This window comes from Callorhinus ursinus, unplaced genomic scaffold (assembly GCF_003265705.2).
Source record: "Callorhinus ursinus isolate GAN/ISIS: 27379988/994484 unplaced genomic scaffold, GSC_fseal_2.0 scaffold4, whole genome shotgun sequence".
NCBI lineage: Eukaryota > Metazoa > Chordata > Mammalia > Carnivora > Otariidae > Callorhinus > Callorhinus ursinus.
This window is the reverse complement of record NW_027397066.1, coordinates 84,166,155-84,192,412: the sequence shown is the minus strand read 5'-3', so window position 1 is coordinate 84,192,412 and position 26,258 is coordinate 84,166,155. Positions and strand designations below refer to the sequence as shown.

Here is a 26,258-nt window from a genome sequence, read left to right as displayed (position 1 = left end):
CAGGTGAGAGTCCACACGTGGCATTCCCTGGAGCCATTGTGCTCCTCTGAGACGGAGCATTTTGTCCTGAAAGCAGGGAAGGCCGTTCTCCTCTATAAGGAGTCGGTGCCTGTATTGTTGGAGAATTGTGGGAATTGCACACGGCAGAGCTGTGTGCTTTCCTTTTACCTTTCAGCTGACAGCCAACCTGTGAGCCCAGCCAACTATCACTTCCTGTCTTCACTGAGTGAGAGCGTGGGGCTCCACAAGGCACACATCACCGTAAGTACCAGTGGCCTGGGGTCCCCGTGGCCTTGCAGGGGTACCCTGCTTCTGGGGCAAGCACATGGCATCCTGCATTTTGCAGAATTTCTCCTTGGTACTGAGTTTCCCCGGGACCTGAGGAATGTTAGTCTCTTCCCACTGGAAGCAAAGACCAAATAACTGCTTTTCTAATTCAGTGTCTGTCAGAGTTTAGGGTTCCTGCCACCAGCACTACCCCTTGGCCCCTAGTGGGCTGGAGCGGGCGGGGCAGGAAGAGGCAGCAGGACTTGTCACCGCATTCCAGGCTCTGTCCCTGGCCTTTCCTGCTTCATCCCGGAAGTGTCATGTGCCGCCCTGACAAGCCAGCAAACCTGTGTAACGGGGGGGACCAGGCAGCCCCAGCAGAAGCACTCTGACTTTGAGGGTTTAAGGACAATCGATGAATTTTTAAAAAATTTCCCTCTGCTCTCTTTGATTTATTGCTTCAAAGTAGCTTAATCACCAAATCTATAATTGCCAAGAAACAAATGGGATGACCAGGATGTGTTGTTATAAAAATTGGGCAGCTGGAGAACGTGCAGTCTGTCTAGTTGATTGAAAACCTTTCCTACCCTTTCCCCGACACACGGTGATTGAATGTATTCTCTAGAAAGTTTTACTCTCTGTTGAGTGAAAGTTAAATTTGTTTCAGACCTGTACTTCACTGAGAATGCTTAAGTGACAGGGTTTGTTTGCATTTACTTAGAAATAATCGTACTAAAACTCAGTCCTTGAAATGAAAACATACCTTTCTTTCTAATTAATAGTGAAATGTTCACATGCTGAAATGTAAGCCATCTGTGGTAACTGAGGTAGAGCAGCCTGATGGGAATGCCATACGTTTACACAGCTTCTTTCCAGAAAAACAACAACAACAATAACGGCAACAAAACCGAAACACCGTACCAGACAAATTTGCAGTCTCTAGACTTAGGATTTCGAAATCTTTTTCTCTTTCCGAAACCAGGCCTTCATTACCGTGGGACAAGTGGGTGTGGGAGAGAAGTGGGACTTGTTCCTTTGTCCTACCGCATCTGGACTTCAGTGAGACTTGCCCTTCCTAAAGGGATATAACAATAGTAATAATAGTTAGCATTTACTGCAGGCTTCACACGGGCCAGGCAGGCGGGTGTGCTGTCCCCAGTAGGATGCTGGGAAGTTGTTGACCATACCTCCCTGAAGCCAGGCTACAAGCTTGACCCTGGGCTCTGCCGTCATATATAGAGATGAGACTTCAGATCGGAAGCAGGCAGTACGAGGGGGCAGGCATCAGTGTCCCTTCTGGCTTTGGTCTTGGAGCAACAGTAGCTGAGGCGTCCCTGGCAGCCTTGCAGGCCGGCTGGGGCCAGCCGCGCGAGTGGCGTGCCTGTGCCTGTGACTGCCTTAGGGTCTTCACCCAACCGCTGGGCGGCATGATTTGGGAATTTAACATCCAGCTTGAGACCTGACTCTCCGAAACTCCCAGAGACACCTAATACACCTAATACGCTTTGTTAAGTTTCTTTGCTCTTTCCTCCAAAGTACGTTTTCTTGTTTATAACTCAGAACCCTCCATGATGCGTAAGGCCAAAATTATATAGAGTTAAAACTGCGCCTTGAAATTCTCTATGCCACACATCACTTGCAACGTCAGACCTACAGTGTGGTGTGTCTGCGTGTTGAGGGGGTCACGTTTCATGTCAGAGGCACAGCCTTAAATACCAGATCACTCTCAGCTGCACGCTCGCACTGAGAGAACCTCACAAACCCCTACCCCCAGGGGCACAGCCCAGCCTAGCCTCACTTTAGCGTGCGCTAATTGGCTAGTGAATGACAGGGCTTAAATTGCACTTAATATGCACTTAAATGCATTAAATTAAATTGCTGATACTGTGTGGGATTTGCACGTGTTAAAAGTGCTAATAATGTGACTTTATGGTACTCTGCAGCATGAGAGAGAAAGCTCTAACGGTAGAGCTTTTGTAAATGCCTGGCAGGCGGCTGCCTAGGTTGCTGGATCTTTCTAGAAGAACAAGTTCCATGGTGGTGCTAGCTCCACATATATCCTGAGAAAGTCATTGGAACTTCCCAGCCCTTATGCCAAAATGTTCCTCTCCTGATCCCCTGAGAAAAAATGTAAAACATATAAAGCTCTGAGCTTCTTGTGAAATATTCTCCTTAATAATTGGAGACGACATATTTCTACACTTGGCTGGAGATTACAGTTTGGTAATTTCCCACAGCCTTAAATAAATTTCCATGTATTTTTCAGTATCTGACACAGTGCATGGAATGTCAGACTTTGGCAGTGACAGAGCCAAAGCTGGAGGAGATGCGCTCCTTGTTGGCCCACGTAAATGTTCTGATAGGCATTGTGGATAGAACAGATAGGTCTCCCCTCACCGTTCACTTAATTTATCTTTTTCTTTCAGGCCATCATCTCTCAGCAAGGTGACACATTTGCTTTTGATCTGGAAACCTCCACCGTTGCTCCCTTTGTTTGGTTAGATGTAGGAAGCATCCCCGGGAGATTCAGTGACAACGGTTTCCTCATGACTGAAAAGACGCGGACTGTATTATTTTACCCTTGGAAGCCCACCAGCAAGAGCGAATTGGAGCAATCTTTTCGTGTGACTTCCCTGACGGATATTTACTGAGGGAGTGCAGGTTGTATTTTCAGCGGACCCTGGAATAAAGCCTTTCTAAGGCCCCAGCTGGAGCCGAAGACAACCAGAGACAAGATGAAGAAGCAAGGAAATGTGTCCACCTGCCACATGTCCACATGTCCGATTCATCCTTCTGTGCAGAGTTTGTATGGTGCATTCTGTCGGGGAAGGTTGCTTACTCAGGTGACATCTTCCAGCAAGGCTGGGCATCGGTGTCCTTCAGCCTGTGCCAGGCCTGTGACTTTAGCCCTTCCCCTCCAGCTCTGGCACCACGTGACCCAGTTATAACCCTACCACTGCTTCCTACCCAGAAAAGGAAGTCCACTCATAAAGTCCTGTCAGGGAATCACAGGAACATGACGATTGCAGTATCTGTGGAACCAAATGTGGAAGGCTGAGAGGTTCATGTAGGCCTCTCATGGTTAGCCTCGAAAAATAATGAATAATCAAAATAAAGCTGCTTTGTTTTTATTCCTTGAGAAAATGGAGGTTCAGCTGTCACAATAGAAAGAGAGTTCTGGGTAGTAGCCATATTGGTTGTTGTTGGAAAGTTTGGGGCATTGATTGTTGCCATTTGATTACTTTTTTGGGTAGGATTCCATTTTCATTTGTGGGTTTTGTTATAAAATATCGTTTTGACTGGGGCACCTGCGTGACTTGGTCGGTTAAGCATCCAGCTCTTGATTTCGGCTCAGGTCATGATCTCAGGGTCATGGGATTGAGCCCTGACTCAGGCTCTCCACGGGGTGTGAAGCCTGCTTAGGCTTCTCTCTCTCCCTCTCCCCCTCTCCACACCTTTCTCTCTCTCTCAAAAAAAAATATTGTTTTGACAATAACAGCTTCTTTTTGCAAAGGCCATTTAGAGTGATTCTCCTTTGAAAAATAAGCTCACGTTGAAATGGACATCACTGTGGACACTGGAAATTTTTGGGTATCCTAACATAGGTTGTCACCCATAATTATGTGTGGCTTGTAGATGTGGCAGAATCCGGTGAATTTTCCAATTCACAAGCTGTGAATTAGATTTATGTTTGTTGACCCTGGCAGCAAAGTGGTATTTCTTTTAGCTTGGGTTTGAATCATTTTTATTGGGACGCCTGGGTGGCTCAGTCATTTAGGTGTCTGCTGTCTGCCTTCAGCTCAGGTCATGGTCCCAGGGTCCTGGGATCAAGTACTGCGTTGGGCTCCTTGCTCAGCGGGAAGCCTGCTTCTCCCTCTGCCTGCCACTCCCCCTTGCTTGTGCTCTCTCTCTCTCTGACAAATAAATAAATAAAATCTTTTTTTAAAATAAATAAATCATTTTTATCAATATTGATTAATTATAAATTGCTATAAAATTATTTTATTATGTACGATCATGTTTATAAATTGCATTCATAATGAAGCAAATGTGGCAAAATGTTAAGGGGTGGAGATGTGTAGGAATTCTTTTGTACTGCTTTTTCAACCTTTCTGTAAGTTTAAAATTGTATCAAAAAATAAAAGTTACATAAATTGCATTGACAATGTGATATTTCATCTGTGGCTTATTTAATCATTCCGTAAACATTCAGTTGTGTCCATTAGTGTGCTGGGCATTAATTTCCCGTTAGCTCTAGCCAACTTTTATTCTACTTGATAAACTGGGAGAATTTAAAGAATCTAGATTAAGGTATTTGAGTGGTTTTCTCTGGGAAGAATCATGTAATCAGTTATGGAATGGAATGGCAATGAGAGTTTGGCTTTAAAATCAAGACTAATTAGATAGAGATTCGGTTTTAAACCTGAGAAGTTGTAGGCCATGGTTCAGTGACTAAAAAGATGATAAATCCAGGCAATCCAGGCCTCTCCTTCAATATCTAAGAGTCTCCTCATCTTATGTGTTCAGTTATTTCAATATATATATGAAAGCCTGGGGCTTGGGGATGCAACTTAGAAGATTCTTCTTTGATAAATATATAATTTTCTTGTCCATGTTGAAAATCCTGTCTCCATTAAACTAGAGGATGTTCTAGGCCAGGAGCCCTGTGAGGTGGGCTTTGAAATCGATGGACCAGAATTTGTATCATAGTTCTGCCCTTACTAGCCCTTAATCGAGTTACTTCACTTCTATGTTCAGTTTTCTTATAGTGAAATGGGAATACATACACTGCCCTTGTAAGTTTGTCTTGAAGAATAAATTTAAAATTTAGCTAAGGGCTAGGCCCAGTGCTGGCACATAATGAGGGCTCTGTGAATGGAAGCACCATCCTGGGGGGTGACCCTCCTGTCCTAGAGAGGGCTGGGCTTCTAGCCACACTGACATGGATTGGAATCCAGGTTCTGAGGCTTATTGGTTATTGTGAGCTTGGGTGACCACTTGACCTGGACTTCAGTTTTCTCATTGGTAAAATGGAGATGATAATCTCTAACCTTCAAAGGTAGTTGTGAGGACTGAACAGCTGGAACAAAATAAATGCTAAGGAAATGGTGGTTGTACTTTTTAACATCAGCGACCCAGGTGCCCCTCCAGACATATTCTTAAGAGGGGAAAAAGATATCAGAAAAGAAATGAATTTGTAAAGGAAGACTAAATTAATGAACAGACCTAAATATATGCTGACAACAACTGGTACAAGGAGAGAAATGTGCTGTATACATGTTATTTCTGTAAGAGAATGGTAACATTGGAAATGGTCTTCCACAGCTCATGTATGGCGCTGTGTTTAGTCATCTCTACCATTTTAATAGATTTTATTTTGCCACACATACTGGGTTAGAGTCTGATGTACTTAACTCTTGGCTTTGGATTTCTGAGACTCTTCTGCTAATAGTTATGCAAACATTAACAGAGACAGTGGAAAGAGCAGGGTGGGGCCCTTCTGCAGGGCTGGATGCAAAGCACATTCGAGTGTGAGATGAAGAGAGGTCAGTTCATGGGATTCTGTCTTCTCCTGTGAGAACCAAGAGGACAATAAATATGGTAATTTACTCATTCACATTCACTGTAACTCTTGTTTTTTTTTCTTACTCTACTTTCCGTTGTTGAGAGGTCTTCAAACCATGGGAAGTCACTTGGAAAATAAATAGGAAGATTGTTTTCTCTGTTGGAATGAAAGTGAATTGGAGCACGGGAGAAATAAAGCTGAGTTTCTCACACAGTCCCAAAGTGACAGGGACCTGAGACAGAAAGAAGCCTCTCTTGGGCTCTTAGATATGACACTTGCTCCCCAACGTGGTGAGATTTAGGGAGAAAAACCAGTGGGCATTATTTGTGCATGAAATTCAAAGCGTTTCAAAATCTGCCCAGAATTCTTCTTTTCTCATAGACTTATCAGAGGGTATCAACCACTTGATGGTTGATAGTGTACAAGACCCTAAAAATCACAGACAAAACCAGGATTAAGACACATCTATGTTCTGACTGTAAAGACTGTTGAGCTTCATTTATTCGTTCATTTATCAAGCATTTACTGAGGGACAATCTGAGCAGCGGGTGCTGTCCTGGTCACGGGGGTGCTGCAGTGAAAAAAGGCAGATGAGGCTCTGCTCTCACGGACTGTCCACTGTAGGGGTGTTGTCAAAATCCGACCTCTGGGCTTCAGGGCCAAAATATAACTCAAAGACAGAGTTTGGGATAAAGAGAACAAGAGCTTCATTGCTTTGCCGGGCAAAGGAGGCTGCAGCAGGCTATGGCCTTCAAAAACTGTGAGCCCCACGCCCACCCCTGTCCCCGAGAAAGGGTCTGGGGGGTTTGTAGGGAAATACAGGATCTAGCTGGTTTCCACAGGAATTGTATACACTGCCAGCCTCATTTAGTCCTGTTAGTCCTTTTAAGGGTGGGCCTGGGATCCTGAAACCAAAGGCTAAGAAGGGAGGAGGGGAAGTTTGTGGAAGAGAGGAAATGGGTTACTTTATTTTTATTTTATTTAAAGATTTTATTTATTTAGAGCGAGTGAGCAAGCGAGGGAGCATGGCAGAGATGAGGGAGAGAGAATCTCAAGCAGATTCCCTGTGGAGCACAGAGCCTGATGCGGGGCTGGATCCCACCACCCTGAAATCATGACCCAAGTTGACATCAAGAGTCGGACGCCCAACAGACCGAGCCACCCAGGCGCCCTGAAAAAGGTTGCTTTAAAATCAAGTTTGCTGAAGCTCTCGTGTAGCCATTTTGACTTTTGTTCAACTTTATGCTTTTAAGTGGTTTCAGGGGGAGACAGACAACACGCAAGTAGACAAATAAGGCCATTTCAGCTGGTGACAAGTCCTGTAAGGTTAATGTGACAGTGATTGGGGGAGTAATGGTAGATAAGGCCGTCTTGTTCAACACTTTAGGAAAGTTGTTTTGAAAGTTTATGATAAAATACCAATGAAAAAAAGTTTTTCAATTGAGAAAAGAGTCTTAAAAGATCTTCACTGTAATTAATAGATAGGGAAGGAAAAGCACAAGACCAGGTAGTTAGAGAGGCTGGACTCTGAGCTTGTGATTGTTAAGCTGAGGCTGGGCAACCTTCCAAGACATCTTTGAGCCCTTGAATAGGGGCCAAATCGTGAATGCGCTTTGCAGAAAGAAGGGTCCTGCCTCACTCTGTCAGGTTTTATCACTACCTCTCCTTCTGTTTTCGACATGGGTTACTGAATCCTGCCATGAAAAAAATGTTTGCAACAATAATGCAGCTTAATCCCTTAGGTGGGGTCTGAGCGTTTACACAGGATTTATTGAGCAACAGCTTGTGGTGCATTATGCCGTGACCATAGTACAAAGTACAGAGCTGTACAAGGGATGGCAGTAACACCAAAGTCACCTAGAATTCCTAGGAAATGGGGTGTCAGGCTCATGGATATTTCTGGTTGAGTACTAGGTACTCATTTCCTGGCTCGTCATCCATGTGAGAACAACCTCCTTGTTCTTATTCTGTGATTGTTGTGGGTTTTTTTTTTTTTTTTTAGGATTTTATTTATTTGAGAGAGAGAGAGAGCAGGAGCAGAGGGAGAGGGAGAAGCAGGCTGAGCCACCCAGGCGCCCCCTTACTCTGTTATTGTTACTTACTTAGGCTTTTGTAAAATGTACTGGATCCTGAGAGACAGTTCATATATTCCCAACAGTTGGGGCAGACATTATGGGCCAGCCACCCTACAGCCATATCTACCTCTTCTCTGCTAATAGAGGTGAATTTTTGTCCAGCCCCAGGGACTGAACTGTAATTTGTTATACTAATTCTATTCTTTGCCAATGATTGGTCTAGGGTGAGGCATGTAACCCATTTCTGGGGAATGAAATACAAGTTGACACTTAATATGGGGTTTGGGGTGGGAAGGTTTTCCTGTCTGACAAGAAAGACACCTGAGGAGGAACTCTGCTGTTAGGTGAAGTTGAGAAGTTGCTGTGTGAGGATCTGATACTTGGAGGGGCTATAGCCTTTTTGTGAGCTTGAGGAATCATTGTTGACACCAGGGGATGTCAGAGAGGTTGAGCTGCTGAGCTAACCCGGCAGTCATCTATCTAACTCTGGTCTTCTTATGAAAAATAAGGCCCTATTTGTGTAATCCAGTTGTAGTCGGGTATTCTGATTTTACAACCAAAAATATCCAAATTGATATAGCAGTTAAGGGTGTGGGCTTTGAAATCAGACATACTTATGTTTCAGTTCCAGACCCACCACTAGTAGGCTGTTTGACATTGCATATAAGTTACTGAGTCTTTCTGTGCCTTAATTTCTTTATCTTTAAAAATGGGAGGGGTGTCTGGGTGGCTCAGTTAAGCATCTGCCTTCCGCTCAGGTCATGATCCCAGGGTCCTGAGATCGAGTCCCGCGTCAATCTCCCTGCTCAATGGGGAGTCTGCTTCTTCCTCTCCCTCTGCCCCTCCCCCTAGCTCGTGCTCTCTCTCTCAAATAAATAAACAAAATCTTTTTTAAAAAATGGGAGTAATATGGGGCGCCTTGATGTCTCTTAAGTGTCCAACTCTTGGTTTCAGATCTGGTAGTGATCTTGAGGTCGTGGGACCAAGCCCTACATCGGGCTTTCCACTCAGCATGGAGTCTACTTGGGATTCTCTCTCTCCTCTTCCCTCTGTCCCCCACAACCCCGCTTGCGTGCTCTCTAAATAAATAAATAAATAAATAAAATCTTTTAAAAAATAAAAATCGGAGTAATAAAATAATAACACTAGTGAGGACTAAATTAGATGATGCCTAGATATTGATAGCACACAATAACTATTCAACAAACGTTGGCTATTATAATGATCATTTCCTCTGTGTTAAGCCATCAAAGAAAGCCTAGGCATAGGCAGGTGGGCAGAACAGGAACTTGCTCAGGCACTGGGTGATGGCTGGGGACGGTATCAGCCAGGGTCCCTGCTGGGAGGGAGGGGCCAGCAGTGGCACATGGAAAGGGAGAGTTAAAGAACTTGATTCCTTCCCAAAGCCTTAAGCTCATCACTCTACCTGGTCATCCTGAAGGTACAATTGTAGAAAGTGTGGGTCAAGTCACACAGGTCATATTTGGCCAGAAGGAAATTTTGTTGGCACAAATAGTGATTTGAAAGGTTGAATTACTTGCCAACAGGGGAACATTCCATGTGAAATCTAAATCTATCTATCTCTCATCTTGTAATGATATAAGAAAAGAAAGCCACCATTTGTTTAATTCAATCAGAAGTATTCTTACTTTGCAATCAGAAGCATTCGAACAGATGCAGGCATGGGTTTGGAGGTCAGACATAGCTGGGCCTTGGAGAGGGTGGTGTGGATGCCGAGGTTTTCTCTCAGCTGAGGGCCTCCTGGTCGTCACTTGCCTGCACTTGGATGCCTCTGGTAAGGAAGGCGGTGGTGGCCTGACTTGCCCAGGTGAGTGAAGGAAGAACCCTGCTCTTTCATCACAGGAAGCCAGCCCACGTTGGGTGATTGGAGTGTTTCCCTATGTTTTTGGTGCTTGAACAAAAAGATTTTTAGCTCATCGAACTTGCAAATACAATGAATTAGATTTTCCCTTGTTAAAGATCCAAAGTGTGTGTGTGTGTGTAGGAGTGTGTACACACATGAAGGCCTCACGTAGTGCAGTGGCTTATGCTCTGATATGGAACCTCCAATAAGCAAATTTGGCTCTAGATCGTACTGAACTTGGACAAACCACTTAAGCTCCACACTTCTGTTTCCTTATCTTTAAGATGGGGTTAATAGGAATTAGGATCTCATAGGATTGTGAGGATTAACTAAGAGGCAGGATGTACAATTGCCTAGGATGGGCAAGTAGTAAATGCTGGCTTACGAGGTTGCCCTGGCTGGAATGATCAGGCCTCGGGGAGTTTACGGGTTTCCTGCCAGAAGAAAAAACAATTTAAGTCCTCTCTGCTAAGGGAAAATAGTCATCAGGCTTCTGTGACCTGAACTGAAGGAAAAACATTCAGGCAGAAAGCCCAAGAAGTTTCTAATTCCCTTTTCTTGTAAGCCTCTTTCCAAATTTGTTGAAGTAAAAAAAGTTGAAGAGCAAGAGGCAGACCAGCTGCTGCATGATTGTGCAAAATTCTGCTTCTTCCAGCAGAGGCCTCCTGTGCACAGGAAATGGGGCCAGTGGGGCCAGGGTGCTGGTTTCCAGGAGGCTTCCCCTGAGGAAGGTGCACAGGAGACTCTGGGGAAGAGGCTGCAGGGTGTCCCCTGGCACCCCCCAGCCCCTCCCTGCCTCAGAGCGCTGGAGGCCAGTGCCCTGGAATGGATGAGTCTTTCTTCAAGGAAAGAAAGAAAGAAAGAAAGAAAGAGAGAGAGAGAGAGAGAGAGAGAGAGAGAGAGAGAGAGAGAAAGAAAAAGAAAGAAAGAAAGAAAGAAAGAAAGAAAGAAAGAAAGAAAGAAAGAGAGAGAGAGAAAGTGGGTGGGGGATGCGGAGGGGGGAGAAAGGAGGGTGGAGGAAGAAAAAGGAAAAAAGAAAGAAAGGGAGAGAGAAAAGAAAAAGAGGAAGGAGAGAAAGGGCAAGAGGAGGAAGACAGGCCGACAGAGAAGGGAGGGAGGGAGGAAAAATGGAAGGAAGCAGGGAGGCAGGGAGGCCGAAGGAGGGTGGAGGAGGGATTATGGTTTTTAACCCTAATTTCATTACGACGGGTCATGAAAACGGCACAAAGCCTCCAGAAGAGGTGACGGAGGAGGGGGAAGTCAGGCGAGCTCTTGCAAGGCGCAGTAGCGGCGAGCTGTGGGAAGGGACGGAAACCCCAGTTAAGGCGTCATCCGAGGAAAGGCAGGCCGGGCTGGTGACGATGAGAGCCCGGCTAAGGAGGCGGCCATGTGGGCGTGTGGGCGACTCGCTGCCCACACATTCTTTCTTGAAGCTTTAAATCTGGAGTCTCTTTTCCTTTCAGAACTAAAATAGTCCCTGGCTCATGTCAGTGCGCGTATGTTGACCATCACTCGAGGTGCTCTGGGCCAGGTAGGAAGTCAGGAGGGCCCAAGGGCGGCTTTGACCTTCCCAGATCAACTGGGGACTGCTGGGGTCCAGGAGTGGGTGAACAGGTCCTGGGCGGCCGGGACCCCTGCGGGGGGGAGGGGGAGGGCCCGGCCCCGGGGAGGTGGTCTCACGTGTGGCAGGAGGGGCGCAGGCCGGGACTTTGGGGGGCAGCTGCGTGGGGCTTCCCCGGGCTATGATTTGTGGCCCTCTGGCTTCTCTGGGCCAGGCTGCGCTTCAGCTGTGGGGCGGAATCCCACATTAATTTGGGGGGCCCGCGGGAGAGTTTGGAGGCCCTAGCTAAATTGTTGGGGGAACAGGAGGGGCAAGAAAATGCAGAACCCGGCAGAGTGCTGAGAAGCCGCTCCTGACAGCCCCAAAGCAAAGGAGGCGAGAGGGGCCGGAAGGGAGGACAGCCGGCGTGATCCCGTGGCCCCTGGTGGGTGGTGGCGGGTGGTGGGTGGTGGCTGGTGGGAGGGGGGCGCTGCCCGCAGGGACTGGTGCGCAGTGCCACGTGCTGCCGCGTGCACCCCTGGCCCCATGCTGCTTTCCGGCGCCTCTGCCAGCCTCCAGTGCCTGCACTCGGCCGCCTTCTCTTCCCTCTCCGGGGGCCTGCCCATGTGACCCTCCCCCTCGGAGCAGCCACGCGTTCTGGAATGGGCTGCAGTGCCAGGCCGAGGAGGGCAGTGTGAGCACTGAAGGCCGAGTCCAGCCCTCACTGTTTCCACTAGACCAGGAACCTCCAGGGACGTCGGGGGCTTGGCCATTTTATGAAAAATGGCGGGAATTAAAACCCCTCCCTGTTTCCTTTTCAGATTGTTATGAGAATAAACATTTGAAAATGTTGTGTAGGTGAAAGTTTAAGATTTTGTTTTTGGATTGTTTCCCCCAAAACTACAAAAGGAAATTTATTTCAAAAGCAAAAGGGAACGTTTACATTTGAATAAAGTGATAAAAAGGTGTCTTGTAAAAGAAAAAAAATCCATAACTAGAAGTTTCTCATTTGAATTTCTGAAACAAAATAATTTGTTGTTAATTCTTGCCTTAGGAAAGGGAAGGACAATGGCACATCAATTTTGAAATGAAAAAAAAATCTCTTATTGCCAGAGAATAGTCCTAGCAACCTGGTTGTCTAGTATCCAGCATGAACTCAGAACCCCCCCCCCCCCGCCCCAATCCTACACACTCCCCTCATGTGCCTGGAGGTTTCATCTGACCATCTTCAGCACCAGCCCTGCTTCCTGAGTCCTCAGAATTAGGAATCCCAGAAGGGGTTTCTAGAATTCTGTTTCACTTGCTATTCTTCTGGCCTGGAGGGAATATTATTTCCCTGAGAACCCATTTCTGCTCCTTTCCCATTCATCCGTGAAATGGGAATCAAGGTCCTGCCAGTTCTCTGCAGATCACAGATCTCCTTTGGGTGGGATCCCAAGGGCCATGGCCTCTTGAAGACTCTTAATCTTCAGCATCAACAAACCCAAGGTCTACTGTGTGGCATTTAAGGAGTTACAGACAGGGGCTGGAGAGCAGGAGTCCTCCTTGAGTCAGTGCCAGGGCAACAAGCCCTTGCTGTAATTCTCCCCCACCCTACCTGGTCTAATAGCCTTGATTATTTCTGAGGATTTCCTGAAGAAGAACTGTGACTGTCCTTACAGTGCATCTTTCATTCTTAATCCTGGGACATGGTTTTGCTTTTGGTTATAGCCATTTACCACGACTGCAGGGGACTCTTCAAGAGTGAGGGAATGTTTGCATACAAGTTAGAATTAGAAAGAACCTTCAGGTTCAAGCTCCTCCTACAGTTAGGTATAGAATTTTGATCCATGCCAGAGCCTGGGATCTGTTCACCAAAATCAACCCCCCTCCTAATACTGGGAACAAAAGTTGACCACCCCTATCGCTTCCCTGTTCTTAGTCCCATGGCCATGGGACTGAAGTTTTTCTCCAGGGCAGTGTGAGAGGAAGTGACCCGTTCAAAACTCCCACACGTACTCCTCCATGCTCCTTTCCCCTTTCAGCTGACTGGGACCCTGGGAGCCAAGGGTGGGAGGAAGAGTGACTGTAGCCAGGATCCTTTCATGACTAAGTGGAAGAGACATACCCCCCCCCACCCACCCCTGTCCCTACTGCAAGTGTGGCTTATGCAACCACTTTACTGCAATCGGGAGATCCTGCGGTTAAATGCTTTATGTGTGCCTTAGTTTACTCATCTGTAAAATAGGGACAAATTTTTCTTCACAGGGTTTTCAAACAAGTAATACGAGTTAGTGAATGATGACCACTTATTGTAGCGCCTGGCACGCAACAAATGCTCAAAAAAATCTTGACTGAATACGTATCTTCACTCCTGGAGGATTGTTGTGATATTTCAATGAAATGATCATTTTGGAAAGAGATCAAGATGGAAAAGCTAGTTGACGGAAGTGAAAAAATGATATTTCAGCCCCTTCCTCCCTCTCATTCTATGAAGCTTGAACAATGTGTAGAACTTGTCTTTTGTCCAGGGTAATGCAAGCAGGCCATTGTAGACATAATGGAATCCACAATAATGGAGAATGAGGGGGCACCTGGGTGGCTCAGTCATTGAGCATCTGCCTTCGGCTCAGGTCACGGTCCCAGGGTCCTGGGATTGAGCCCCGCGTCAGGCTCCCTGCTGGGCAGGAAGCCTGCTTCTCCCTCTCCCACTCCCCCTGCTTGTGTTCCCTCTCTCGCTGTCTCCTTCTCTGTCAGATAAATAAATAGAATCTTAAAAAAAAAAAATAATGGAGAATGAGAGAATCCATTTAATTTCAAGCCCCTCTTTTGTGCCTCCCCCAACCAATGGACAAGAATTTATAGTCTCTGGGATTGATGTTTAAATGAAGCAGCAGGGAGACAAGATGTTTCCTATCATAGGTGTTTAAAAAAAGATGACAAATTGGATGATTTACTTGGGTGATCTTTAAGGTACTGCCCAGCTCTAAGTTCTGCGATGCTTAAAAAAATAAGCGGCATTTTTTTTTAAAGTAATCTCTATGTCCAACATGGGGCTCGAACTCACAGCCCTGTTATCAACAGTCACATGCTCTACCGACTAAGCCAGCCAGGCACCCCAAAATAGACAGCATTCTGGTTTCACCTTCTCTTGACTCCTGTGCCTCCCCAAGCCCATTACCTGAGGAAGCACAAATCAGAAAGAAAATTCCCCTCGAAAGCCCAATAAGGAGAAAGAGATGCCCCTAGTGACCTCCAGTCCATGAATAATTCATACTTAAGCATCTTAGCCTGGTTTTAGAAGGAAAATCAAGTGAGGTTAACATTTAAGCAACATATCCCTTCAGTGATATTCTGGGTTCATTTTGTATTTTGGTTGGGGTACATTTTGACTCCATCATCCTCGTACAGAATTGTATGGATTTTTTTCTTTCTCTTTTAAATACAACCTCTTTCCTTCAAAGGTCTTCAGACATGGTTAAAGAGTAATGTGTGGGATCTGATAGACCTGGATTTAAATCTGGGGTGAATTAATATTCAGATTATCTGTTTCCTCGCTGTGAAGTTGGGGTTAAATATGTGCCTCATAGGGATGTCCTGACAATTATCGTGTAGAAGGTAGAAATCATCAATGCAAAGGGAACTGCACATAAATTTGCCTGGCTCCTTCCTTTCCTTTCTCTGGCGAAGGTGCAGAGGGTCTGGTTTGTGAGGCTGCGGTCCATGCAGTGACTAGGACCATCCACGGCCCGTTGGACCACTGCAGGGGACTCAGGTGGGTGAGGAGGACCTCCTTCTGCCAGCAGAGACTGCCCATCCTGCCGAAGTCTAGGTGATGCCTGCACAGTAAAGATGACAAAGTTCTGAGAAAGCTATTTTTAAATGGCTTCCTGCTGAGAGACCGGCTTTCTGGGAAGGCTTATTTCCGGCACATTGTAGCTTTCCACCTGATCGCCTGCATTCCTCCTGGTATTTATCCCCATCTGCTGGCACAGTATGAAAGGCACTACCTCCTCAGAGGCACAGACCGCATCGAAAGCCTTTTTGCTCCAGCACTGTGCAGAGGCTCAGGCCACACTGAGTTCTGGGAGGAGAGAAAGAGGAAGTTTCTGGAACAGAAGAGAAACAGGGCTTCTTATTGAAGAAGGGGAATGTTATTTTTAGTCTTGGCAGGAGTTGCTTAGTTGTTCCTCCTGGAGTCAGTTTCTCTTTAAAAGTGGTTTTCTGGTATGGGAGCTGTCAGGTTAGAGACCTGGAGAATGGTAACTCTCCGCACGTAGGACTTAAACCATCAACCGTGATTTTCCTTGTGAATCTGCCATTTGTGCAGGGCTCGGCTGAACAGTTTGTCTCTACTTGGGCGGCATCGGCTGAGGCAGCTTGAAGGTTAGACAGGTGTGAGCCAATGGCTACGACTGGAATCATCTCGAGGCTTCCCTCCCTCACACATCTGCTGGTGGTGCTGGCATTGGCTGTGACCTCAGCTGCTGGCCGAACACCTGCACGCAGCTTCTCCATGTATCCACGCGGCTCCCGCAGAGCATGGTAACAGGGTTCCAAGAGGGAGTTACCCAGGGGGCCCGGGCAGAAGCTGCATTACTTTTTCCAATCTAACCTTGGAAGCCCATCACTTCTATCCTTGTCATAGGCCTACACTGATGAGGGAGGAGCACATCTCGTAGACAGGAGACCCAGTGTTGGCCAGCTGGAAAAGGAACGTCTGCCACAGAGAGCAACGGGTGGAGGGACAGTGGCATGGGCTTATTGCTGGAAAATTAAGGAAAGTAAGGTATTTTTTTTAAAGATACAACTTTTGGGGTGCCTGGGGGGCTCAGATGGTCAAGCGTCTGCCTTCAGCTCAGGTCATGATCCCAGAGTCCTGGGATCGAGTCCCGCACTGGGCTCCCTGCTCCTTGGAAAGCCTGCTTCTCCCTCTGCGTCTGCCTCTCTCTCTCTCTCTCTCTCTCTCTCATGGATAAATAAAAATCTTAAAAAAAAACGTTAAGGATACAACTTTCAAAAACTGGAAGAACGGATTGGAGCATGTGGAGAAATGGCAATGTAATAAAACATAGAAGTAGAGTTAAAAAAAATATTTCTTTGGGACACACTGTGAAATGAAGAACCCAAACTGTTTACCTCCAGGGGACAAAGTCTTACTTAAAAAGGCCTCCTCTATTTCAAATAATCTATTTCAAGATTATTCACCCATGATTTCCAGTATTTCTAGCATTTTTATGGTTTCATTTTTGATATATTTGGAAATTATTTTGATGAAGGGAAGTAGGAGTTCAGATTGACTTCTTCCCAGTGATTAACCAGATGGAACATCTACTTATTGATTACCCATGTTTTCCTTGGGTAATAATTTCAAATCATTATCCATGATTTGAAATTTATTATATACTGAATTCCTATATATTTTGGGGTCTACTTCTGGACTCAATTATTTTAATCTTTTTATCCTCACCAAGATAATTCTCTAGCCCATGAGCTCTGGAACTAGACAGACCTGGATATAGACTCAGAAGCAGCTTAGCCACTGCCTACTTGAACTCTTGGGGCTCAATGTCCTTCTCTGTACATTGGGGATAATTCTGTATACCTGATTGGGTTATTTTCAAGATTGCATGACTTCATATGTTGTGCAGAAGTGGCCATCATTAGCTCCCAGCCCCTGTGCAGGTTGGACTCCGTGGAAGCCTGCTCTGAGATGGAGCCGGGGTGCCCTGGGACCCGCGTCTGCGGCAGGGTTGGGGAGGAAGCCGTCCTGGGCAGAGGGAAGACCGGTGCCGTGACAGACCCAAACAACAGCTCAGCCAGCAAGGGGGGCTTGGGAGCACACACAGCCCTTCACCGTCGTCCCACGCCAGGGAGCCTTTGTACACCACGTCCATCGGTGTTACTTGGGGCCATCAGGGACATGAGTGTGAGCTGGTGGGGCGGCTCTCTGTGGCTGAGGCGATCCCCAAAGGAACTGACAGGTAGAGAGGCCTTTAGCCAAGTGGGCTCCTGGCGGCTGGGTCTACACGGCCTTCATCAAAGAGGGTTCTTGGTTGCATATCACAGTGTTCATCACAGCACCCGTGTGCTGAGACCGCAGGACCTGATGCTTCGCAGGGGCCCTGAGAGCACCCTGAGGGGTGCGGAGGACTGGTGTCCAATGAGGTGGCGGGAGGTGAGGCGGTACAGCCTGAATGAAATGAGCCAAGTGAGAATTCGACAAACCCAAAGCTTTCATCTCAGCTTAAAACACTGCTCTTTTGATCTTTTTTTTTTTTTTTTTTTGGTTCATTTCTGGGTTAAAAACTGGGCTCTAAAGGGGAATGTGAATGTGATAACGGGCTGTGGAATGATCCCATGATTACAAGGAATCATCTTAGAAAAGTATTTCTGGAGATCAAACAAAATGAGATCATCAATTTGCTTTTCCTTTTATTATAAAAGTAAAATAAAAAATAGCATTTATAAATCCAACATCTTTTCCTTTAAAGTATTTGATCTAAAAAACATATTTACAATAGCAAAATGCAGAAAAGGGGGGAAAAGACCTTTTTCAGCACTGATTGTTACGTTTACATAATGACATCACATGTTCTTTTTTCAAATCACATAGATAACCACATTAGGAAAAGCAGTCAAGGCTTTTTTTTTTTTTTAATTATACACCACGTCACTTTCATTTTAAAAATATCCCTTTTCATAATCCTTAATCTGAATGCACGACAGTGCTGTGGACGGCCAGAGAGAAGACCAGGTGGGGACTGGGCCGCCTTTTAATGCCGGTGGGAGTGCGGGGGTGGGGGGCAGCAGCAGTGACAACGGGAAGCAGCTGGGAAAGCTCACTAAGCGAAATCGCCCACGGCGAGGCGGCGGGCCGGCCGGCGACCACTCGGGACCATGTGTTCGTGGATGGGACTAGTAACATTCCCGTGAGAACCGAGGAAAGAAGCCGACTTCGAAGGGCCTTGAATGAAATTCCGAGAGATTCAGGCAGGCTGGTTTTCCTCTGAGCTCCTGCGGATGCACTTCGGCTTCCTTATTTTGGACGATGGTGGAATTTCAGAGCTTTGGTTTACACGGCGTGAGGGAAAGGGCCGGCAGGCTCGATTTTGCCCTCTATGGGTCCTTCCTGTCCGCACTCGTGGGGCACTTTGCTAAGAGTCAGCAAGGAGCTGCCGCTGGTCAGAGACTCTGTAAAGCTGAGTTTGCGGAAGGACGTCTCCACGCCGCTGTCGCAGATGCTGTCGTCTCGGGCCTCGTCTGGGGGAAGAAGCACAGATTCACTGGGGCACAGCTGGGGGAAAAGGCAGAGCTGTGGCTCTCATACACCTTCTATGCCAGCCGGGCTCCGAGTCTGGCTCTAAGAGGCTCTCCGGCAGCAGCTCTGCCTGTCCCCAGGCCCCCACCCCCACCCCGTGCCACCCGCCTGTCACTATGTCCCTACTGAGCTCGCCAGCCGAGGGAGGCAGAGCCCCGAGCAACAGAAAAACCGTGAAGACATCAAAATTAGGCAAATGTTTTCAAATCTCTTTCTTACCGTCACGTTTATCAGAATCCTTTCTGATTTCTCCTAACTCATGGTGGGCCTTTTTTTCTTAGAAATCAGGTGTATTTTTCCAACCACTGTATTACCTATTTTCCAGCCGGGGAAATTGCTGAACCCAGGCAAAATAAATGCGTGACTGAAGTAGGAACTAAAAATGAGATATTTCTCTGGGCCTCACGTGCTAGTAAATGCTACACATTGCCTCAAAAACCTTCCGGTAGCAGAAAAAAAGATAAGGTGATTATGATGAAAAGGAGTCTGTGATGAACAATTAGGTCACACTGTCCTTGTTGACAAGTGTCTTTAGAGATCTGAACAATGTTGAATTATTTCCTATAGAGAGAAACTGATCAAAGAAACAAAGTCTGATATACACAAATCAAAATGCTATCTTCTCGTATATTAAGTTCCAGTATTAAAATATAAAGACCCTAAGCAGTGACACACTATTGTCTTATTACTAATTTGGTTGATTTATTGATTCATTTGATTCAGTCACCCAATCTTTGATGGGTTTCTATTATGTGTAGGAGGAATTTTAAAAATAACTACAAGTCAGAGATCAAATCAAATGTTAAAGATGTAAGTATTTTCCTATTTCTTTGTGTGGAAGGAGCATCAGGTCATGAGATAGGAGATGACGGTTGTTTTGCTGGTGGCCACATTACTCCTTCCAAAGTGTGCAACATCCGTTCTTACTCTCCTAGAAAGGCCCCTGACAAGGTGACACTTGGGCTGAAACTGAAGGGCAAGAAGGAGGCACGAGGTGAAGATCTTTGCAGGGAAGGGGAAGAGAAGGTTCCGGTCCGAAGATGGGATCAGACTTGTGAGCAAAGGGTTTGGGGGACGGGGGGGTACAGGGAAGTGGGGCAGGAGGAAAGGCACATGAAAGGGATTTGCGAGAGAGAATGGATAAAGGAACCCTGCCTTTATTACTTACTGCTCCATCTTCAGAGCCTCAAACAGGGCTAGGCACACAGGATGTGTTCAACAAAGATTTGGTGAGTGGACAGGTATAACTGGAAGGTACACAACAGGTATAACTGGAAGGTACACAACAGGTATGGGCATAGCGCTACTTTTTAAAAAGACTCTTAGTGCCTGTTGTGTCACGAGTGCACTGAAGGGAGGGGAGCAGACCGGAAGCAGGGAGACTGACCAGGAGCTGCTGCAAGAACTGAGGCAAGAAATGAAGCGTGGATGGACAAGAGAGGTTGTCCCAGCGGAAGGACTGGGGGCTACGTGCGTGTTGACTGCGAGCAGCAAGTGTCCGTGGACGAGGCTCAGATTTTTGTTTTAACCTCCTGGAGGATATGGCAGAGCTTCTGCCCGACACGGCCAACTGTTGGTCTCTCAAGGACGCGGGAATTCGGGTTGCTGCTGTGTTCTTGGTGGGGACTGAGAGAGGGAGGGTCCAGACAGAGCAAGCGCCGAGTGGTTGCTGAGAGAGTGTGAGAATACATTTGGCGGGAGACAAAGGGTTACTGGGCTGCTGGGAGTGCGTTCTGTGGCATGTTTCAGGTGGGTGACAGAGGCTCAGTGCTGGGGGCCTGGAGGAGGCGCAGGGAGAAGGTGAAACCACTTCTGGGCCGAGGTGAGGAGCTGAGGGTGCTGTGGTGGGAACTGTGGTGTCATCCCCAGTCTGGGGCCAGTCCTGGCTCTCTACGCCTTGCTCTGTGAGTTTCTTTCTCTCTTTTACATTTAAGAAGTGAGAGAAACACTATTAGCCTTAAGCAGCCACATCATGTTTAGTATTTAGTACGAATCCAAGTGACTCCCGGGTCAACGTGACTGCTTCTGGGGAGAGCAGCCCACCTGACCGGCAGCGTCAGGAGAGGCACAGAGGGGAGCACCTGTGAGCTGCGGGGGTGACAGGCACACGGCACAGGGGATGACGGCAGGGAGGACAGCCACAGCCCAAGACGCTGAGACACAGCCTGGGGAGCAGGAGGTTACCTCAGGGGCTGGTTCTGTTCTTCCCTTACCTAATGGCGACCTCGTGGAGGCAGGTGAGAGGGGCAGCGAGAGGGTCTGAGGCGCCACCTTCCCGGGGCCGGAGGCCACAGTTCCCGGGGCGCAGAAGGCCGCCTGGATCACTTCGATGGCTTCGGTGTAGCCCATCTGTCTCAGGGCCTCCACCAGCTCTCTTACTGTCCCCCCGGAGACCTGCGCGAGAGACAGGAAGTGTGTGTTCCCAAAGTGTTCCTGAGCCGGGAGCCAGCAGGTGGCCTGGGGCCACGACGCACGCCCCACTCCCCCTCTGCGAGTGCCCTGGGCCAAGAGGGCTCAGACCGAAGCCAGCTGCTGAGCCACGCGGCCTTCGCGTCGAGCTTCCTGTGTCAGCTCCGAGACTGCTCAGGAAATCAGACAAGCGGCTTCCAGTAAGCGCGGAGGGCGGCGAGGGGGAGAGGGGCTGAGGCAGTGAAACCCTACCTGCCACCAAGGTCATGCAGTATTCCTGTTTAGGCAGAAGCTCTGAAAACCACTGAGAAGCCAGAGCGAACGAGGGCATTTTCAGTAGACAATGATTTCACCTCACAGAAAACTGACTCCGTGTCCCGACACGGGATCGAGGCACGCTCTTGGGGACGGGAAGATAACGCATGTGGATCACAGTCTATCAAGTTGGTTTGGGGGGCGGTCAGAATTCGGCGACAACCCTGACCCTCTACCTAGGATTTCTGCAGGAAATCCCAAAGTATTTGAAAATCGGGAACACCTTAGGGTATCTGAAAACTGCCTTCTTCAGAAGGCGGGTTTCCACCCTGGCCTGGGTCACCTTCCCAGGACAGGGGTAATGACTGATTTTCCTCCTCCGAGTTAAGGGCGGGGGGGGGGGGGACGACCATGCCCAGGTCAGCGACGTTAACAGAAGAGAGTCAAGTACAAATGTGAGGTGATGGCTTACCTCGTAGTTGTCCATAAGAGTTTTAGAAGGAGCAGGACTCAGCCGGAAGGCATTATTCAGTATCCCCAGACCTAGTTTCTGTGCCAGAGTTGCCCAGTTCTTGTCCGGATCAGGGATTTCTAGCAACTTGTAGAGCTGCAGCTTTGCATCCTCCGTCAGCTGTTTCATGTCTCCTGAAGGAATGAAGAAGAAGCACAGCTGTCCCAAGCGACCGGAGACATCGGCGGGGACTGAGCACGGCCACGCTGCTGCCCTCGGGCTCCCAGTGGGAGCACTGAAGCTGCTTTACTTGGAGTCGGCAGCAGCCCCGCTGAGTAACAGCAGTATGCGTGCTTTAGCAGATTACAACTGGACGGTCTCCTCTGCATATGTCCAGGATCTTTCGATGCTGGAATAAGCCATCGAGCCTTTCACAGTTCGGCCTGGATAATGCTGCTTCTCCCTTAGCCCTTTACATGACTGTGTGGAGGGAACACTGGTTAAGAACTCACCTTGTGCAAGTAAATCATCAGATGTAAACTCTGGCTCATATGGTTTCCCATTTAATATATCAAACACCTGTTGGGGAGAAAACCGTGGAGAAACATTATACATTAAAGGGACCAGAACGGGAGTCAGTTTCTTTGTAATGAAGAACTGTGTCCTCCTGAGGAGGGCCTAGTACCCCAAAGATGGAGGAATGGGAAGGAGTTAGTCCCATGACCCACAAAGTCATGATAATGCCCTTTGGGCGAAGAAAAGCCCTGGGGGCTCTGGGGCCAGGAGGCGGGGCTCTGCAGGGGCTTCTGAGGTGGGTAGGAAGACCCAAGCCAACCTTGCAGAGAGCCGGCGCCATGGTCCTGCTGAAGGACAAAGACAGTCCAAGCCACCAGATCGGCCATGTGTTGGTTGGAGAGTCATCAGTAAGTGATGTGTCCCCGAGGGCCTGGATGAGGACTGAGCTTACGCAGAGCTTACACTGAAGCCAGCCATGCCTCCTCACTGCCCCTCCTCCCTAGGAAAAGCCTTCTGAGAACGAATTCTATAAACTTGCTCAAACTGAGGGACGGTAATGCTCACAAGGCTTGATGTTCTCTTTCCAGCGCCAGCTACATTTTAAACTGAAAAGTCTTAGGTTAAAAGGAAAAACACAATTCTGTAGCTATGGAGACCCTTCTGTGTGCTCTGCAGTCACTCTGTGCTCGCTGACTTAGGTGAGGACATGGGGTCACTGAAGTGGGTTATCTTTGTGTGTTCTGTGGTGAGGCTTCTGGGAAAGCCAGGTGCTCAGCATTAAAGGGGAACCATGTGGTCTCTGCCAGGGTCACTCAGCTCAACACCATGGACCTCGAAGGGGCAAATAAGCAGTTTTTGGATGTGCAGCAGCGCTTGGCCCTAAGAAAGTCAATTTTGTTGTGTTGGAGATCCATCTGCTACCCGTGTCCTCCCTCTGGCTCTTCTCCCTGGGCCGTGAAGACCTACTCACTGCTTTTCACCTTCAGACCTCAGGGCACTGGAGTTTGGAGGAAGAGTTTAAGTCTATTTACTATGTTTATAGGTATTAAAATCCTCAGAAGAATCCCTGGGTTCTTTTTATGTAAAGAAATCACTTAGCAAAGTTCTAAGCCAATTGTAACATTTCTCCTAGCTTCCGAAATAGAGACGGGGACCATTCTGGTGTGAGCTCAGAACGGGAAACTCTTGCGTGAATTTTGTGTTTTCTCTTGCGGAACCCTCTCTCACAACTTAACCGTGATCTGATTAGGCATACACTTTCATACTCATAACTCCGCTGACCTAGATCTTTCATGGATAGGCTTTTCAAGATAAATATGTCTCTTGATAAGCAGACTTTCTTAAAAATAAAAGGCTTGCTCTTTGGGGAGTAAAAACCCAAGAAGACCATCTGTTCTTATATTCCTGAATCATTAGCTCCCTCCGGAGCTGCCCTCAAACAGACTGGAGCCACACGTACCTGCCAGTTGGTGGCCATATCTAGAGGTGTGGTTCCAGGCACGACTCCTTCATCCTCTCCATCTTTTTCCCAAGAGTCATCCAGGTCATAGAGAGGCTCAAAGTTCTCCACCAGGGGATCTGCACCTGTTAAGTCAAGTTACACAGCATTAGGTAAACCCCGATCCTGTCGACTCTGAAATGCCTGCAGAGGTCAGATTTCCAAAGGCAAAGCACAACAGCTACTCGAGGCAATTATTTGGATAATTTTTATTACATAAAACATGCTTCCACTGAAATATTCAGAGAACTTCTTTTAAATTCTAATTTATTTTGACTGTAAAGATGTCTTATGATACTCTATATAGCCAAGGACATTTTCAAAGACAAAAGACTTGGAAGTACCCTGACCCTCACATTTAACTCTCTCTGACAGGTTTCAACCAAATGATACACCTTTAAGCTGAGGAGTAACAGCAGCAATTTATAGGGGCTGGGCTGCACCCTTAGGATTCAGGACCTAATTTAATGTTCAAGTTCTTGCCCACCACTGCACATGTCTCAGGCTGTTCTCCCACTTGCTCAAAAGAGCGAACTTTGCTGTATAGGGACAACAGGCTCACTTTTATTCCTGGACACAGCACTGCCAGGGTCCCGATCCTTAAACAGACGAACACCGTAAAAACCTTCTCCTACGATGTATAGTAATTGAAAATTTTAGGGCTGATCTTGGAAAAATCTAGTCTGTTTCTTAATGTGCAGCAAGAAAACACCAAAAGTAACTCAGAGATTAGAGCTAGTTACCTCTTAGAGGCTTAGAGACTATTTTTATGAGAGTGTTTAGTCTAATGTCTAACGAACAGTAGTCAGTTCAGTACACCCTTCTGGGAAGAACTTGTTTTTATCTTGCTGGGAGATCATTTGCTTTGTGCCAACTTCAATAACAGGAGAGGGCCTAATGAGAGTCAGAGAAGGATCTTCATGCTGTTTCTTATTTCAGCCTTCCAGCCCGGGCCTGATCTAGAAGGCAGTGAGTGCCATCTGACCATGGAAACAGAATAGAAACAAGAGGAACAATTTATGGGCTGGAGAAAGCTAGAGGAGCTAAGCTATCTGTTCCCGAAGTTACCTTCTTCATGACTGGGAGCTCAGGACTAGGTTTTTCACCAGAGTGCCTTCATTTATATCATGGAGAAACTGTTACTCGCCACTCCTTTCATGGGATATTAAGAATTCAAGAGAAAGCATTTTTGAAAGGGTTATAGCTTCTTGTCTGAAGGCATTTCTTAATTATAACCAGTGACTTCCCAAACTATTCATACATTCTGCAATCGGAGTCTCTTGTCCAAGAGAAAGTTTGACTTGACCGAGACGAAGAAAAGAAAAGGCAATTGTTTATTTGGATGTGATTTTATTTGCTTAGAAGTATGTGGGGCTCCCAAAGAAAAAGTCTGTACATCTTTCTGGACTCAGTTTTTAAAGAGGTATTTAACTCGCTCTGTTTTCTTGAATTTATCAAGCATTTATTTTCTAAAAAAGTTTTAAATAACCTCTATAGTAAATCAGGTAGCTCAAGGTTTGAGAGACTACTCCCACTAAGCATGTGTTGAGGTTCTAAGTATACAAGGCAAGAGAGATTCAAGGGTGAGCAGGGATAATCTTCTATGCTTCACAGAACTAGAGAATTAAATGGAATAACACCTGCAGATCCCTGAGCAGAGCAGGGGAGAGAAACAGTAGAGAGAATAGTCTGGAAGCTCAGATGGACGAGCTGTGATTCATAGTTATGCCTTTACTAGGACCCCAGGACTGGGTCCCACAGGTCTCTTCAGTCTGTTTCGTCTGCTGTGAGGTGGGAAAAATAATAATGGTACTTACCTCTAAGGGTTGTTGCAGATTAAATGAGACAGCGCGTCTGACAGGCCTAGCACAGGGCCTGACACATAGTAAGGTCAATAAATGCTAGCAAGTTCTAGTGCCTGACATACGGTAGTACTCAATACACTGCCCATTTGTTTTTTCCTATTATTTCTACTTCTAAGGGACCTCTCTTGCTGAAGGAAATTTTAAAATGTCTTCTACCAATCAACTTTTTTCCTGGAGACTTCTGACATGATCTGAGGCTGGTACTGTATCCGATTTCTTTAAGGAATCAAATTCAACTTTAAGAAGATCTCCTGTCATGGGAGCCAACCTAAACCACCAATATCCAAAACAAACGGATGAACTAGAGGGTAAAGACTGACATGACCATCAGGATGGAGCCCAGGATTACAAGTCCCAGCAGTGCCATTCCAGGGGGCCGTGGAAGTGTGACTTTTATTTACTCCTGCATTTCAGCAGGAGCTCCTCGGCTTACAGAAGGAGGCGGGGCTGTTCAACCCGGAGGAGTTGCGTTTGCATTCCCCATAGCACGGTCCAGCTCTACCCGCCAGGCCGCCTTCCTTACCTGCCGCTTTGAGAAGAGCTGCCAGCCTGGTGGACCCTCTCCCGGCTGCTATGTGAAGGGCTGTAGTCCCATCATAGGTGGTACTGTCTACATGGGCATCACCCTAAAATCCAGCCCACACAGGAAAGA

General features: G+C 47.0%; 2 protein-coding genes and 1 non-coding gene across 6 annotated transcripts in view; 1 reads left to right on the top strand and 2 right to left on the bottom strand.

Moving 5' to 3' along the window:
- The window catches only part of MANBA (mannosidase beta), a 115,160-nt gene extending 110,727 nt beyond the window's left edge, over positions 1 to 4,433 (top strand). For all 3 annotated transcript variants that reach the window (XM_025873519.2, XM_025873520.2, XM_025873518.2), the window contains 2 exons: positions 4 to 261; positions 2,694 to 4,433. In XM_025873519.2, the coding sequence (XP_025729304.1) occupies positions 4 to 261; positions 2,694 to 2,918 (483 nt within the window). In that variant the 3' untranslated portion in view covers positions 2,919 to 4,433. The remainder of the gene's footprint in view (positions 1 to 3; positions 262 to 2,693) is intronic.
- Positions 4,434 to 14,333: 9,900 nt separating this feature from the next.
- Positions 14,334 to 14,406, bottom strand: TRNAN-GUU (transfer RNA asparagine (anticodon GUU)). The gene has a single exon. It is a non-coding gene; the product is annotated as a tRNA-Asn (tRNA).
- A 3,295-nt stretch (positions 14,407 to 17,701) lies between these two features.
- The window catches only part of NFKB1 (nuclear factor kappa B subunit 1), a 110,532-nt gene continuing 101,975 nt past the window's right edge, over positions 17,702 to 26,258 (bottom strand). For both annotated transcript variants that reach the window (XM_025873514.2, XM_025873515.2), the window contains exons 19-24: positions 26,130 to 26,232; positions 23,703 to 23,827; positions 22,240 to 22,306; positions 21,749 to 21,921; positions 20,826 to 21,006; positions 17,702 to 18,554 (exon numbers count right to left, since the gene is read on the bottom strand). In XM_025873514.2, the coding sequence (XP_025729299.1) occupies positions 18,367 to 18,554; positions 20,826 to 21,006; positions 21,749 to 21,921; positions 22,240 to 22,306; positions 23,703 to 23,827; positions 26,130 to 26,232 (837 nt within the window). In that variant the 3' untranslated portion in view covers positions 17,702 to 18,366. The remainder of the gene's footprint in view (positions 18,555 to 20,825; positions 21,007 to 21,748; positions 21,922 to 22,239; positions 22,307 to 23,702; positions 23,828 to 26,129; positions 26,233 to 26,258) is intronic.